We start from the raw sequence: 16,422 nt of genomic DNA, 5'->3' as shown, positions 1-16,422 counted from the left end.
CTATGTTGAAACCAAGTGGTTTTAATTGCTATTTCTGTATAATAACTCTTGATAGCTGCCTCCCTCCCCACATGCCTTTCACTTCTTCACATTTGGCCTTGGCTGCTCTTGTCTGTGCTTATTCCTCCTAATGAATATGAGAATCACCTTGTTGAGTTCTATGAAAAACCACCATTTCTGATTTTACTCAAAAGAAACAATCCAATTTAAGTTGTTGCTTCTCTATAAAAAATCTTTTTTTCTCTATTTGATTTTTTTTGGGGGTCTTGGTCTTTGGTATTCCAAAGGTTTTTGATGAATGAAGGTGTAGGTTATTTTATTTCTTATGCTTTGAGGACCTGATCAGCCTTGTCATTTTGAGGATTCATATCTTTAATCAGATCTGGAAAATTGTAAGTCACTGTCTTTAATATATTAACTTTTGCCCATTCTTTCTACATTTGTTCTGAAACTTTCACTAGACTATATATTTTATGTTATATTTTCCATGTCTCACACTTATTATCTTTATTTCTTTCTATACTGCATATTCTCTGCTATTCTCTCAGTTCTATCTCTAGTATAGTATTCTAATTCTTTAGCTCTTTCTAACTTTAAAAAACTACATAGTGAATATTTAATTCTATGATTGTATTTTTCATTTTTAAAAGCTCTCCTTGGTGCTTTTTAGCATCTATTAGGTTTTTAAAATAGTATCCCTTCTTTTAAAAAAATTCTTTAAAGTAATTTAATCATGTTTGTTTTATATCTCCCTCATATTTCTCTTTTACCAATTTCTCCTTTTTATGTATTTGCTGACTGTCCTTTTTGATGTATCATAAGATCATTTAGATGATAGTTTTACATTGTGAGTTTACCTTATTTCATTATGGAATTATTTCCATTGTGGATTCCACACACCTTGCAGGAGGGTTTCATATTTGTGTTTATGAGCACTTTGAAGCTTTCCTGGTTCTGAATTCTTTTTGACATTAATTTCTCAGTTAAGCATTTTCTTATAACCCAGGTAGATTAATGTGAATTTTACATTTGTTTAGGGTTTCCGTTCTCCTGGGAATGGAATCAATGAAAGGAGCTATTACCCCAATTACTTCTTTATGGAGGAGGGCCTTTTCAAGATCCCAGCTTTATACAGGAATATCAGTTCTAGTTGCCATCTGCTAAGTGTCCTGTATGGGTATTTTAACCCAAATTGTTAGCCTTAGATTATACGGGGTGTGGTATGCCCTGAATTATCTAAATGTGAGCTGGAAAGCTAACCATCTAGGTTTAATCTTTGCTCCTGGCATCTGCTCATTTTCTTTCCCTATCCTATGGCTAAGCATTAAAAAGAATTATCATACTAATCCAACATTTCTATGTGTTTGGTAGAGGGAAAAGGACCATGTGAACTCAAATTTGTCATCACAATTTCAAATTTTTTTAGCAGGATGGTACTATTGACAATGATGAGAAATGAAAAGAAAAAAATTAATTCATTTTAGGCCCTCATTTAATTGTATTAGGGGTGTTAACAAATTAAAGGGCTATGTAATCTTTCAGATCAGTAAGTGACTTTTTTCAAGTAGTATTCAATTTTTTAAAATGTTAAATAATCATCAATTTTTAAAGATAGATTGGCTATTAACTCTTCCACTTATCTTTATCCTTGGTGACTTTATTATAAAGGAAGTAATTTCATAAATAAGAAAGCAAACAATTGTTAGCTGCCAAATATTAACAGTTCTCCAAGGTATGAAGATGTGTTCCTTCTAAGAAAATAAACATAATGATTATTAGCCATAAGTTCCCCTATCCAAGTCTTAAGAGATATTGAAAAGCATCTCTAAAAAAGAAAAGAAAGCATCTCTAAGCAGCGTATTTAAGCCACAGTTCATCTCTCAATAAACAGTCACTAGTTCTACAAAATTTCCTAAAGCAGACTAATTTTGCTGTAAGTCAATATGTACAAATAGAATTATAGCTATTTTAGGTAAAATGTTCAATTATTCTAGTCAAAAACATGTTTTTCATTTTTCTTTCATATTCTCATCAACTGTAGTTGACTGCTTAATTCTATTTGCAAAGCAAAGGTCATTCAAGGAAATAAATTCTAGGTACACCAAATAAATAATATATAACCATACTATCACACAACTGGCAACAGATATTGAAGGTGATATAATAATGACACAATTACATGCATAATAATTTTAGGGATTTATTTTATGATAAAAGATTAATATTTTGAATTTGTACACAATATTTTAAAAATTTAATATTTAAAAACTCATTTCTTCTTATTTTCTCTTATTTCTTCCACTTGTTTCTGGTCATGTCTAATTGGTGAGTTGTTATTTGCCAACTAACTTGTCCATAAATGGAGGCAACTAGGAGACATAGAGGTAAATGGTTTGCCTGAGGCTACTGTCTAGCTCTAAAACTGACATCTCCTATTTCTCAGTTTGCTGTGATCTTAGTAGTTACTGTTCTAAAGAGGGGATTTCAGTAGGATGATATGTTGAACCTTCCCAATTTATAACAGATTTAGAACAAAAACCTTAAGAAATGCACATGCGCGTGCAACACACACACACACCCACCCCCCCACACACACCCACACCGATTATATCAATCATTCAAAGAATACATACAAGTAATAACTTTTTTAAACAGCTCTTTCTGGGACTGGTTCACTTGTAAATTAATCAGGCAGGAGTCTCTCCTGACGCATACATGAAAAACTTCACACTGGTTCATTGGTCTTTTACTTGCTCCATTTATCCCAATTAAACCACTCAGCCTACTGATCCACGAAGCAAGTTAAAGTTATAAATGATGCAGATGATGACTCCTTTTAGACATCTATCTGCTTTAGAGCATTTTTAAAGGGAAAAACTAAATTGCAAAAGATGGAATTGTCATAGACTAAAAGAACCTTCTATTCAAGTGAGAAATGAGATAAGTAGCCACTGTCTCTTAATTATTTGTTGTAAATAACTTTTCTAGATTAATCTGAAATGAATTATTTTCACAACCTCAACCACAAAGCTGTCTGAAATTCGATTCATACTGTTCATGTATTATCAATCTTTATTTTAAAGTCCAACATACCCAATTTTACTCGTCTTTATTTTTCCTGCTAAAGCTATTAGAAGATAACAAAAGTGAAGTCAATGTCTTTTGAAACTGAAATATTTATAATCAAATGAAATGGGAAAGTTTAGTCTACTTTGAAGAGAAAGAAGCAGAAAAAAAATATGCTTTCCTAAATTTTACAAATTATGCCTGTGGTAAAGATCTCATTGCTTTGAATAAATTACCCTGCATTTATTAAAAATTCAGTAGGAGCTTGTTATAGCACAAGCTCTTTCTTTCATAAATTTATATAAACACTGGCTCAAGCATGGTTAGAGGGAAAATATCCTTAAGTGGATCCCAGAGCTCCCTGAGCTGCTGGGAGCCTTGAGGGAGAATCTTTCTCTTCTCCCTGGACTTCAGAGTAACAGTCTCTGCGGTCACAAAGTTGTGGTTGTTTCCAGTTTAAAAATGATGCAGTCCCTGATGCTCTCCTAATATAATAATTGCTTTAAGTGAAATTATAACATAACCAAACCTGGAGACCAGCAGTGGTTATTTGAGGAGCTCATAGGTTAGCAATACCTTGGATGCCACAGCAGTTTCCCTCAAAAGGAATGTTGCTTTTGTACTTTAAATTATGTTTTTTTTTTTTTTTCCCAAGGCAAAGCAGTTTTATGTGAACTGCATTTAAAGGAATGTCCCCCCTAAGGGGCTGAGCTCTCTACAACATAGCAATTTATATTTATTCTTTGATGACTAATTATAAAATAAAAGCCTCTATCTTATTTCTAATAAATACATTGGTCTCTATTATGTATTACAAATAGCATGGGGTGATGTTGGAGCACACAATAAAAAGGTTTCCTATCAATAAAATGCCTTAAGGTAACCTAATTTTTTAGAGATAGCAAGGTCACAATGATATTTAATTTATAGCTTTAAAATAAGACTTTCTATTTTTTATTGTCATAAAAATGGAGCATTTTATCAAGCAAAAATCATCTAAAGGAGTTTCTTAGCTAGCAAGCTGATGGTCCTCTCCATCAACTGTTTGGAATGCTTTGTGGATAAGATTGTGTTTTAATAAGTTTATACTTCAATACTTTTAATGAAGGGGAATTTGGCAATAACTATCAACACTGAAATTACATACATACCTCATACAAATGTACATGTATACACACATGCCAGAATCTCGAATTTTCACCTTTCAGCAAATATTGTAATAAACATTCTTGTGTACTTTTTAAAGTATTTTGTCTATCAAAAGGGGTTTGGTTACATAAAATGGCATACTCCCTTTCTTAAATAATGAAGATTCAAATTTATTGACTAGAAAAAGGCATTTGAAACATGTTTTTAAGTTAAAACAATCAAGTTGAAGCAGAATATGCAAAATCTGGTTCTAGTGTTGTTGTTTTGGTATCGTAGGAGAAAAATTTTTGAATATATGCCAACATCTTAACAGTGAGGGTTAAGCATGAGGAGACTTTTGACTTTTACTCTATACATCTGCTTTGTAACAAGCAAATAATTTCTGGGGCAGGGAGAAGAAAAAAAAAGAAAGAAAGGCATTCGTTTATATGTACTATAATTCAGAATGAAATTTAAATCATCTTATTATAGATTGGAGAAATCACTAAGAATATAAGCAAAGGAAATAGAGATCTAATATTTTAATCTGACTGTCTCCTGCTAATATTGGCATAAACTGCACTAAAGATAACAGACCATCTCATATTATATAGAAAATTTGTTTTACTATATTCTCCAGGATATATAAAACCACCTAAAGGTGGCAACTTTGGGTATGAACCAAGGTATAGAACAAAGCCTGGCTGAAAGACCTTATATTTATCAAATTCATAAGTATTTAAAAAATCTCATATGAATTCTCTGATGTTGAAAAAGTTCATTACATTCATGAGGTCTCTATTTGGAAAATATTCTCTGATATTTAATAAGGGATGTGCCATAGGTAAAGACCCTTCCACATTCATTTATATTCATGAGGCTTATCTCCAGTACACATCCTCTGAAGTCTAGGAAGATGTATACTTGCACTGAAGGCTGTGCCACCTTCATTGCATTTCTGGGTTTTCCCTCTACCATGACAGCTTAGAGAAGGTAAAGAATGAGCTCTATTTGAAGGCTTCCCGGCATGCATTGCATTTCAAAGATTCTCTTCTTTAGTTAGTTCCCCTGAATCTCACTAACATTCAGATTTTTCTTAGGTTTTTATTACATGCATCATGTTTATTTACACTCTATTTGGAATAACACTAATAAAGAATATTGGTTTCAGAATGGTTAGGAAGCACACAGGTTGCTCATTAGTAAGAAAATAATACAACCTAGATTGAAGGTTATTTAAGTAAATAATGTATTGGCATGGGACATTACAGAATCTCAATAAATGTTAGTTTCCTTTTCTCCTTTGGTAAAATGTAGTGCTATTTTTGTTGTAAAATAAGTCACAATAGTAATTCAAGTGCATTCTAAATTGTTTCTTTTTTTTCATACCAGAATGAACTGTAATAATCTTGATGACATTGCAAAGTGTTATTGCTGAAACAATCATTAATCAAGGAGATATCTAGCTGAAAGAAAAACTGTATTGTCTCTACCTGTGAGTCTTTTGCACTGTTAAAAAATTTCTATGAAGAAGTTCCAGACTAAGGTCAGCAAATACAGCTTATTTTTTGTCATTTGGAAAATTATTGTTTTTATTCCAAAAATGCAAAAATTATTTCCTTTTTAAAAAGTGATGTTAGAATGAAGGTCAAAAGAAAACTAGAACAAGAAAGAAGTGATGTCTGTCTTTTATAATGAGCTTGCCCCAATCTATTTGAGCACCTTGCATGGTTTTTAAGCATATTTAATCATCACTTCAACTAATGTTATTTTTCTCCATGATGTATTTTACTTGCTTATTTTCATAATGATTTAGGTTTCATTGAATTATTTAACTTTGTGTTTCTTGTCTATCTTACTAATTAATATGAGTATAATTTTCCTGTGAGCACCATTTTGGCTATATCATGTTACTGATAGTAATTATGGTTGAGATAACTAATTTTTGACTTGTTTGATTGCTTATAATGTGTCATGTATTATGTAAAGTATGCTACATGATGCATGAAATATTGCTTTTTAGCCCTTTTAATGTTTAAATCTGAATTCTATTTTACGCCTCATTGTTTCTTTTGTTACCTTTGCCTAGAATATTAGCTCCTCTTTAACTTTCAACTTGTGTTATTTTAGTTTGTGTCTCTTATAAAGGGTAACAATGTAGCCAATTTAAAAAAATTATTTATTCTAATTTGTTATAGATGACAGCAGAATGCAATTCAATTCATGTTACACAAATAGAGCACAATTTTTCATGTCTCTGGTTGTACACAAAGTAGAGTCAATTTAAAAAAAATTACTATGAGACTCTCATTTAATAAGTGAATATAATTTGCTCAAATTGTTGACATGCTCATATAGGTTCCTGACAAGCTCTATCCTGTTTTCTACTTACCCTGCTTTTTTTTTTTTTTGGTACTGCAGATTGAACTCAGGGGCACTGGACCACTGAGCCACATCCCCAGCTCTAAAAAACAAAACAAACAAACAAAAAAAAACAACAAAAAAAAACTGTTTCTAAAAAATAAAAATTTAGAATTTTTTACTTAGAGATAGGGTCTCACTGAGTTGCTTAGCACCTTGCAGTTGCTGAGGCTGGCTTTGAACTCCTCCTGCCTCAGCTTCAGGAGCCACTGGGATTAAAGGCATGTCACCGTGCCCCGTTTATCCTGCTTTTAATTGTTTATATTTTTCCAATCCATGTTCTTTGCTCCATCTTAACTGGACGTATTAGAAGTTATCTAGCCTATATGTGGGGTATCTAAATTGTCAACACATATATTACTATCAATACTCCTGCTTTGCTATGAACATGAAGAACTAAACAAGATCTAGATCCTCACATTCCAACCAAGTTAAGAATCTTGGCAGCATTTTAATTTCTTATTCTGCATACCTTCTTGTCAATTGCCTTTTGTACTCAGATGTTGAGGAGGTACAGATTTTAATTATAAATTTCCATCAAAAAAATTTTTTTTAAATCAACACTTATTTTGACCTAACTATAAGTTTTACTTTTTTTACTTGCTCACTATTCTTTACCTCCCATATACCTCTTAGATTAATTTCCAGGAAACACATCTTCTAGAAATTCAGAGAGAGAGTTCAGGGGTATTAAACTTACCAAGTTTATGTGTCTGAAAAGATTTTTATTTTCCTGACATCTGATGATATTTGATATGAGAATGAATTTTATACTCTAAATAATTTTCTCCCAGAATTTTAAGATAACAGCTTTCTTTAAAAAGTTATGTTTATGGGGGCTGGGGATGTGGCTCAAGTGGTAATGCGCTGGCCTGGCATGTGTGGGGGGCTGGGTTCAATCCTCAGCACCACATAAAATATAATAAAGATGTTGTGTCCACCGAAAACTGAAAAAAAATATTTAAAAAATCTCTCTCTCTCTTAAAAAAAATTATGTTTATGTTATGGGCCAGACTATATGGGCAATGACCAAACAGACACCATTCTGCCCTGAGACTCCAGGTCATGTAAGAAATGCCTCCCCCAGGGAAAGCCCCACCTCTGTACCCATCAACCTTTGCTTAGCATAGCACGTTTGACAGCACAAAATGGCAATTCTTATGCAATGTAAAAGTGTTCTCTCTTTGGTTCCCGTTTTTCTTGGACAATGTACCCTGTCAGAGATTGATTGTCTAGATGTTAGTAGCCATTCTTTAACTTGTACACAACTAGGGAAGTTTTGGCCCACTCTCTTTTCTGCTTATGATTTTAGACCTCATGATGTTTGTTTATGGCTTTGAATCATAGCAACAGCTATTTATGCTTTAATATGGTTTTGGACTATAAAAGGTGTACCCAAACCCTCGGAGGGGGTCAAAGGGTGTACACTTGCAGCCTGCCCCTTGGCCTGCCAGCTGGTGGATCTGGACCGCCAACTGTTGAATAAAGTTTCCGTCTCCTGCTTTAAGATCCACTCAGTGATTTATTGCAATCTCCCCTTAACATTTAATGATGTCAAGGAAAGTACAATGAATTTTACCTGAACCTTTTAGGATTTTCTCTCTTATCAGTGATGTTAAGTTTCTCCCCTAGTTTAAGACTGGGCATTTTTTCATTAATCTTGCTAAACTGTTTCACTCACAGCAGCTATGTGTTTTCTTTATTCTTCTCCTTTCTATGGGGAACTTTAAAAATATTTATTTGAATATTTCATTGCCTATGTTCCCTCTGACTTCTGAAATGAAATTTCAAATGTTAGAAATGCCACTTTTCCAGGTTGATGCTGTAGCTCAATGATACAGCAATTGTGTAGCATGCATGAGGCCCCGAGTTTGTACTTAACATTTCTTTTTCTTATATTTAATGACATGATCTCAAGATTCAAATTTCTAGCTCAGTCATTTGTTCTACTGTTATGCTTATACTGATATTTGGGGGGATACAGTAAATTTTTTTCAAACAACATAGTTATAAATTTCTCCCTTATCTAATTGTTTTATCCTCGTAAAATTTGTTTTAATTTCACAAATGTAGCCTCTTACCTCTCTGAAGATATTAATTATACTTCTTGCACAGTCTATTTTTTATTCTGTTATTCCCATCTACTCAACTCTTAATTCTTTATTGCATGCTTTTTCAAAAATGAAATTGCTTTTTCTTATATTTGGTGATGCTAGATCATTTGCTTAAGTTTGTATCTGCTTTTCTCTATTAACTTCAACATACGAAGGCCTGGTGAGGTCACTTCCGCTCCCCTGCCTGAATTGCGCCTGCGCACAACATCTCTTCTGCTCTGATCTCGGGCCTAAGTAGGGGCGACAAGGCTAAATGCACTAAGAAAGTCGGTAAATACGGGACCCGCTACGGTGCCTCTCTACAGAAAATGGTGAAGAAAATTGATATCAGCCAGCACGCCAAGTATACTTGTTCCTTCTGTGGCAAAACCAAGATGAAGAGATGGGCTGTGGGATTCTGGCACTGTGGTTCCTGCACGAAAACAGTGGCTGTTGGTGCCTGGACCTACAACACCACTTCTGCCGTCACAGTCAAGTCTGCAATCAGAAGGCTGAAGGAATTGAAAGACTACCATATCACAAAATTGTGGTTTGTTGTTAATTGCATCAACTGGATGTTCTGATGTGAATTGCATTGATATTGCCCTTTCAAAGGTGATTTTTAAATTGAAGCCCTTCTAATTTGAATTGGAAAATTTTGCTGAGATGGGTTATTGTAATTCAGGTCTTTCCCCCCAAGTAGTCAGATGATAATGGCATGAAACTAAGTCTTACAGCTTAGGTATATGCTTAGCTTTTTTTTAACCACTGTTCAACTACTCAGATACATTGACATATTGTACAATATTTGTTTTAAAGGTAAAATGTGCTAAAATACACAAAGGATATACATAAAAAAAATAATAATGCCTGGTGATTGGGTGAGGACTACCATGGGGTGAATAGCTCAGTTTCTTCATTACAAGTGTCCTTATTTCTCTTCTGTTCCTGGAGGCAGAAGCCTCTTTTTAGAAATAGGTGCAGTGAGGGGCTCACCTACAGTCCTTATGGTAGTACCAACGCCCTGTCCTAGCATCCATGACCTGGAGCAATGCTGGGATGTCACTAACAGTGTCTAATTCAACATGTATTTCAGAACAGAGTTCCCTACTTCCCTTATCCCCCAGATTCCAGATTCTCTTTCTCTCTTCCTCCACTCATTAGTAATTCCTGGCCCAACGTTCTTGTTTTATAGTATCATTTCAGATATATTTGTTCATTTTCCTGTAATTTCCAGTGATTTGGTGCAGGTGGGGAAGACTGGAACATGATGTCTTGATTAAGTCTTATGTTTGTGGAGTTATTTTTTAGCATTAATCTTCTGGGACAACAATAAAGCAGTTTTTTATTTTCTTAAAAATTTGGTGGGGGCTGAGGCTGTGGCTTAGCTGTAGAGTGCTCACCCAGCACATACGAGGCCCTGGGTTCGACTCTCAGCACCACATAAAAATAAAAAAATAAAGGTATAAAAAAAAAAATGTGGTTGTACCTAGGGCCTTGTACATGCTAGGCAAGTACCCTACCACTAAGCTACATCCCCTGCCCTATTTTTCCTTTTAAAGGTATTTGAGGAGTAAAAACATATGATCCTTGCATTTGGGATGCAAGGCAAATATGCAAATTCCACATTATAGGAATGTGATGTTTTAAAAAGCCCCCTCCCACCTAAAGACAGACTTAGCTAGGTGAGATGTGGTAATTGCTAATTAAATGATGTGTTTTTAAGGTGAAGCCAAAGTTCAGAAACACTCACATAAATTATCAGTGTATTTGTTAAAGTTTCTCCTGTGGTGATGTATTTTTTTTTTAGGACAAAACCAAAACAAAGCAGAAAAACCTTTAAAATCCTGCTTTACAAATATAGACATTGGATTTAGGACAGCTTAAGGAAAGACCAATAGCTCTCACATCTTTGTGATCTGAGATCAAATGCTTTGATTCAAATGATAGAAAAATGTGATTGGGAAAGTGGTTTCTAATAAAAGCCATAATGTCATAGTGGCTTTCTTTTCTTCCTACCCATTCATGTGAAGTGTTCTGAAAAATATTATTAGGTTATCTCTCTATATCTGTCTATATTCTATGGGAGAAAAATATAGTTAAAAGATATGAAAGTATTATAACATATGAATAATTTCAAAAAATTTTGAAAAGTGACCTTAAAGCTGCAGAATTCAATCAATTTAATGGGTCACTCTTGAGGATTTATCATTTATGCTTTCTATTTAAGTAGAAAGTGAGTTTATAACAATAAATTGTTTTTGTGGATGCTAGTGGTTGAAGGGAAGAATGAGACAAATATTAATCATCCTGTGAGAGAAACAGAACACAACAAGTGTTTCACTACCAAACTCTGAGTCTGCTTTTCTTTGCTGGAGCTTACCCCAGGTAACGATGCTTCGTGTTAATTCAATTTTGTGAAAGGATTTTTTTCCTTGAAGCTACGATTAAAAATTATAATATCAGCATTCTTTCCTAGACCAACAAAGCAACATTTGGCAGTAGGTGGGAGTGGGACTTTACCCTTTCACACAAAAATTTTGGATTAAATTAGTATTTTATCATCGCCCCAAACACAAGACAACCCTGGGTGCTCTCATCTTGTTTTGCCTTCATAACATAAGGCCAACCTCATACTGGGCACAGATGAGAGAACCAGTGAAGTATTATAGTGGTGTGGCCTGATATCCTAGGAGCAAAAGCTCCAAATAACCTAAGAGGTGGTTGCTAGAATAATTAAACTGCTTTTAGAGTTCTGCTGAATTAACTATATGGCATTAGACTGGCACAGGTGCTTTTTTCTGAGCACCTTATTATACATGATTAGAACTGGAATCTGATGATGCCACAGCCGGAGAGTACCAGCTTGTTTACTGTGACCCAAACCCTGGTAAATCTTCAGTCCTGAGAGATGTCCAGTAAGTATAACGAGGACCACTTGACTCACATAGTAGATGGACTTTCCTCCACTGTTCCTCTGTGTCCTTATTGACCTTAGCTTTTTTGTTTCTGGGATACATACTTTTAGTTCATTGTTTTAGGGAATGATGAATTTGGCTGTAGCCAAAAATTCTCTTATTTTAATCCTTAGTGCTCAGTGAAAATAGAATGTCTGATCTTTTTTGGAATTTTTTGGTTAGGCTTTGTTTATGGATTACTATATTAGTTTTCTAAAATGTTTGGTGTCTTCTAATATTAAGTCAATACATTTCTAAGCTTAATTCATGAAAAGGTTTCCATGTTTTGTACCAAGTTTCCATAATGTGATTAAAAGAGAGATGGATAGGCTATTTGTATTTGTACTAAAGCATTTATTTTGTTTTTATTAAATAACAGGCTTTGATGATACAACAAAGTAAACAGGAGAGGAGGCAGGGGACATTCTGCATTCTGGGAGAGGGAATAGCTGGCTATGAAGGCCACAGGCAAAGTAAGTTTTATCACTATAGTGGGCTGAGGGCATAGCTTAGTGGTAGAATAGATGCTTAGCATAGGCCTTGGGTTCCATCCCCAGCAGGAAATGAAGAAGGAAGGGAGGGAATGGAGAAAGGGGAGGGGAGACATTTAAGACATCAAGTTTTACTGGAGAGAGAGAGAGAGAAGGGGAGGGGAGGGAAATGGGGAGGGGATTTATGTGTATATTAGAATGGTATTCTTGGAGATTAAATTTGTGTTTTATCTCTGCTCTTGTGAGATGGGACTGGTAATGCTGGGGAATTATCTAAATGACCAGGGTATATGGACTCACTGAAGAGGATGACTTGTCACTGATACATGGATGAACTAGCTCAGAGGTGAAGGAGTCGGGATGAATGAGCCTCCAGTGTTTGGACATCTGTGCTCCCTTGCAGGCAGTTAAGATCCCCGGAAAGAGAGTGTAAGAAGGGCAGAACTGATGGATCCTTTATCTCCATAAGATAGATAAATAAGCCCCTGTGCACTGGCACAGCTCTGGACTCCATCAAGGTTCTTTGTGAGGGTAGTGGAATGAGCATTGTGTATTCTGAGGCTTATACAGGAGAGCAGCCTGATTCCTGGGGATAGCCTAGAGACTAAAAAGAGGAACAGTGGTTACTAGTCCCACAAGGAAGCACCAGAACTATGCTGGACACGGAGCTCAGGGAGACAGGAACTCAGAGGGAAAGGGCCTTGAGGACTGAAGGACCTGAGCATTGTGTTGGGCCTACAGAGGCAAATGGTAGGCCCCAAGAGGTTGTGAGACTCATCCTGACCTATGTGAAGGCTGAAACTGAGGAACTCCCCTAAGGAAGGAGGTGCAGGGCTAGGTCAGCCATAGTAGAAATATGGTGGTCAGCAGGGAAAGATCCCAGAGTGGCAGCAAAGGGTCACATCAGCCGTGGGGCTCAGGCTGCTGGTCGTCAGACTGAATGATGTGTGCGGGCAATGCATAGGAAGTGGGGAACCTGGGAGGGCAACACTGACTTTCTTGCCACTCAGGCACTTACTTGGAAGTTCAATCAGTTTTGACTTGAGGTCAGAATGACACGACCAACCCCTCCAACTTTTTTGTGCTCTGAGAAAGTTCCTGACAGTAACAGTTAAATTACTGCTCTTCCAGATTCATTGTGGAATTATGTTTGACTTTAATTTTGTTCATCCTCATCATAGTATTAGAAAATATACACCAGAAAATAAGTACCTGGTATTCTGATTACATGTATTTGCTGTAAAAGAAAAAGTGAGAATCAAGAAATTTCTAGAATTTCCTTACAATGCAATTACCTTATAGATTTTGATTTTGATCTATTAATTAGATCAAAATCAATTTGATTTGATCTATTAAATAGATTTTGCTCTATTAATTTTTTTTCAACTTGATTTCAAAGTGCTGCTCCATTAGTAGGAGATATCTTAGGTGACTTAGAATGCAGAAGAAGGCAACTAGTATAAGATGTCAATAAAGCACTAACCACTGAGCCAGCTCTCTGTTTCAGGTTTCCTCTACTTCAACCTGAGGCCTCAATTCCTCCTCTATAAATCTCTCAAAGATGAGTTTTACCCCCTGAACCACTTTTATGGTTCAAAAACATTTTCCATTGAAAATCATATAATAGCTTCTATAAATCTCAGATCCCAAGAAGACAACTGAAAATCTCAGTGGGATGTAGTGGAAAGATTCTGTATTCTATAAAAACTGAAAACTTGCTTTCAGTAAAAACTGACTAAACTAAGAGGAGATACAGTGATTCAAATGAAATTAAAAGGTATTTGTAATCACACATTTTTAATATGGATAGAAGTATTTGATTACTTAGTAAAGAATCTTTAGGGTAGGTATAACCCCTTTCAGTTTGTCTACGATAAGAATTATCAGTGCTGATTTAAGTATGCTTTTGCTATTTAACAATATGCATTTATAATATGCCCAGTGGAATAAATGTAAGTGTTGTACACAGCATGGGAGATAACAATTACTTACCCTGTAGGTTGGCTCTCAAATTCTTCTGACCATTGCTCTTGAATATCCTCTGTAGAAAGATCTACATCCCGGGTGGTGGCAAAATTGAACTCGCTGCCTTCATTTCCATGGAAATAAATAGAGTTCCCATCTGACTGACAGCTATGCTGTAGATAAAAAGAGAGCATGGGGTGGCTGTTGAATTGGCTTTGTAGCTGTATCTGTCTTACTTATGTGTAATTAGAGTTTTTAGAAAACTCATTATATTATTCCCTTTACAATGGACTCTCAATTCAAAAGAGCTTGCTACCTCCTTTTTTGCCTTGTTTAATTCAATTACAATTTCTTTCTAACTTATTAAGTTATCACAAAAAAGGAGTCAAGAGGGCATTTGAGCTTTGCCATCTCAGCCTTCAGTATGAAACAAGAATATTTTAATTGGAATAATTTCCCATCTTTACCACAGCCCTTGTTGTGAGAATTAAGTCTGATAATGACTTGTCATATATTTAAAATTCTGTGGTTATGGGCTAAATCGCACTGACCTTTTCAATATTCCATATATTTCTGACTTGCCATTCAAGTCTTTCACAATTTGTCTGTAAATGGGATATGAGTAGAATAGCCAGCTAATCAAAACAGGGAATACAGAAAAGGTCAAAGCAATTCCAGAGATGATCGTATATTCTCAGCCAGCTTTTGAGTAAAAGTTTCTGACCAGATCTAAGAAGGGCATGATATCCCCAATGAAGAACTGGGAATTCAGAAACTTTGTTATTCTCCAAAATGACACTTGCAGAAAATAAGGTGAAATAATACTTTTTAAACATTTGTGTGTGTGTGTGTGTGTGTGTGTGTGTGTGTGTGTGTGTGTAATTTTTAGCCTAAAGTGAATAGTCAGAAGTAAGATTAAACTCTGGAACTGAGTAAACTGAATGTTTACTTCTCAAAATTATAAGCTTGAATTAAACATTCTTGGTAATAAGTCATATATGAGGAAATACTAACACATATATAAAGACTAAAAAGTCTTTTAAGTTGTATGCTCTCAAAATTAAATAGAAATGAAGAAAAACAATTGGACAAGAACTATCTATTAGGCCACTGACTATGGTAGCTCCTTGCTGTATTCCAGGTCTTAGCACAGTGCCTGGCATAGGGTAGGTATTCAAAAATGTTTGAATAGTTCAAGAAGTGAATAAATGAATTACATGGTTATGTCTTTCCAGGAAATCAATTATTCTTTTGTGGCGAACTCACTATGTAAAAGGTATTAAGTAAGGTACTAGGGAGAAGGAGTTTATACATGTAACAATACACAATCTTTGATTTCAAAAACCCCAGTCTACTTGAGATATATCAAAGACACGACCCAATGGTGAGGCTGCATATTACCAATGAATGCGATAAGGTAGCAATCACTCTGTCCAGGGCTAGCCTAAATAAGACAGCTTTATGGATGAGCAGGTTTTCAATTGGCTTTATGAGGGATGGAAAAAATCCAAGTTGGATAACAAATATGAATGAATTACAATGGTGAAGTAGGAATGATTGGAGAATCAGACAGGAGTTTCTAAAGGATCTTAAATGGTAGTCTGAGGAATCTCTGTTCTGTTGGTAGTGGTGTTCCAGAACAGGGGAGAGATTACAGAGACCGTGTATGACAATTAAACTGCCTATAGGTAGTAAAACCAATTGGGTTGGAATCAAGACTTGCTATTTGATGGAAAGAATGAATACAGTCTCTAGAAGGGAGTGGGAACATGTGATTTTAAAGGAGTCACTGCACAGCTCTAGGACATAAGCATCCCCTCTGGGCCCTGTCATCATCTTAGGTAATACTGTCGGATGTGGCATGCATCAGGGGCTTGAGAATCTTCTTCACACGCAATGAATACAGATTATTCATGCATGCTAAACTGAACTCATTATATGCAATCCTTAACCCAAACATATTGACCCAAATCTAGAATTTAGTTTATTTTACAGTAAATAGAAATAGTCAACGGATGACAAATTTAAAACCTCTCTTTTACTATGAATACTATAAGAATAATCAATGTTAAATGGAACAACAAAGGTGACTTTCCTCATAATAAACAACTGAGCTGTAAATAATGGTCTTCATAATTACCTTCATATAATCTTAATTCTGATCAACTGTGGCCTATGTTTATCTGTAACTATTATAAAGACTCAGACATTGATATAATATCAGTATCCTAGGAAATGGCATACATGAAATATCTCCACATGTAAGAAGAAAATTATTATTTTTAAAAAATATATTTTAGT

The 16,422-nt window shown here is 35.1% G+C and overlaps 1 protein-coding gene across 2 annotated transcripts in view; it reads right to left on the bottom strand.

Annotated features, from left to right (window-relative positions):
* The window catches only part of Reln (reelin), a 452,281-nt gene that overhangs the window by 167,651 nt on the left and 268,208 nt on the right, over window positions 1–16,422 (bottom strand). For both annotated transcript variants that reach the window (XM_077796721.1, XM_077796720.1), the window contains exon 11: window positions 14,149–14,294. In XM_077796721.1, the coding sequence (XP_077652847.1) occupies window positions 14,149–14,294 (146 nt within the window). The remainder of the gene's footprint in view (window positions 1–14,148; window positions 14,295–16,422) is intronic.

Source organism: Urocitellus parryii, chromosome 3 (assembly GCF_045843805.1).
Source record: "Urocitellus parryii isolate mUroPar1 chromosome 3, mUroPar1.hap1, whole genome shotgun sequence".
NCBI lineage: Eukaryota > Metazoa > Chordata > Mammalia > Rodentia > Sciuridae > Urocitellus > Urocitellus parryii.
The sequence above is the reverse complement of the archived record's forward strand: the minus strand, read 5'-3'. Positions and strand labels throughout refer to the sequence as shown.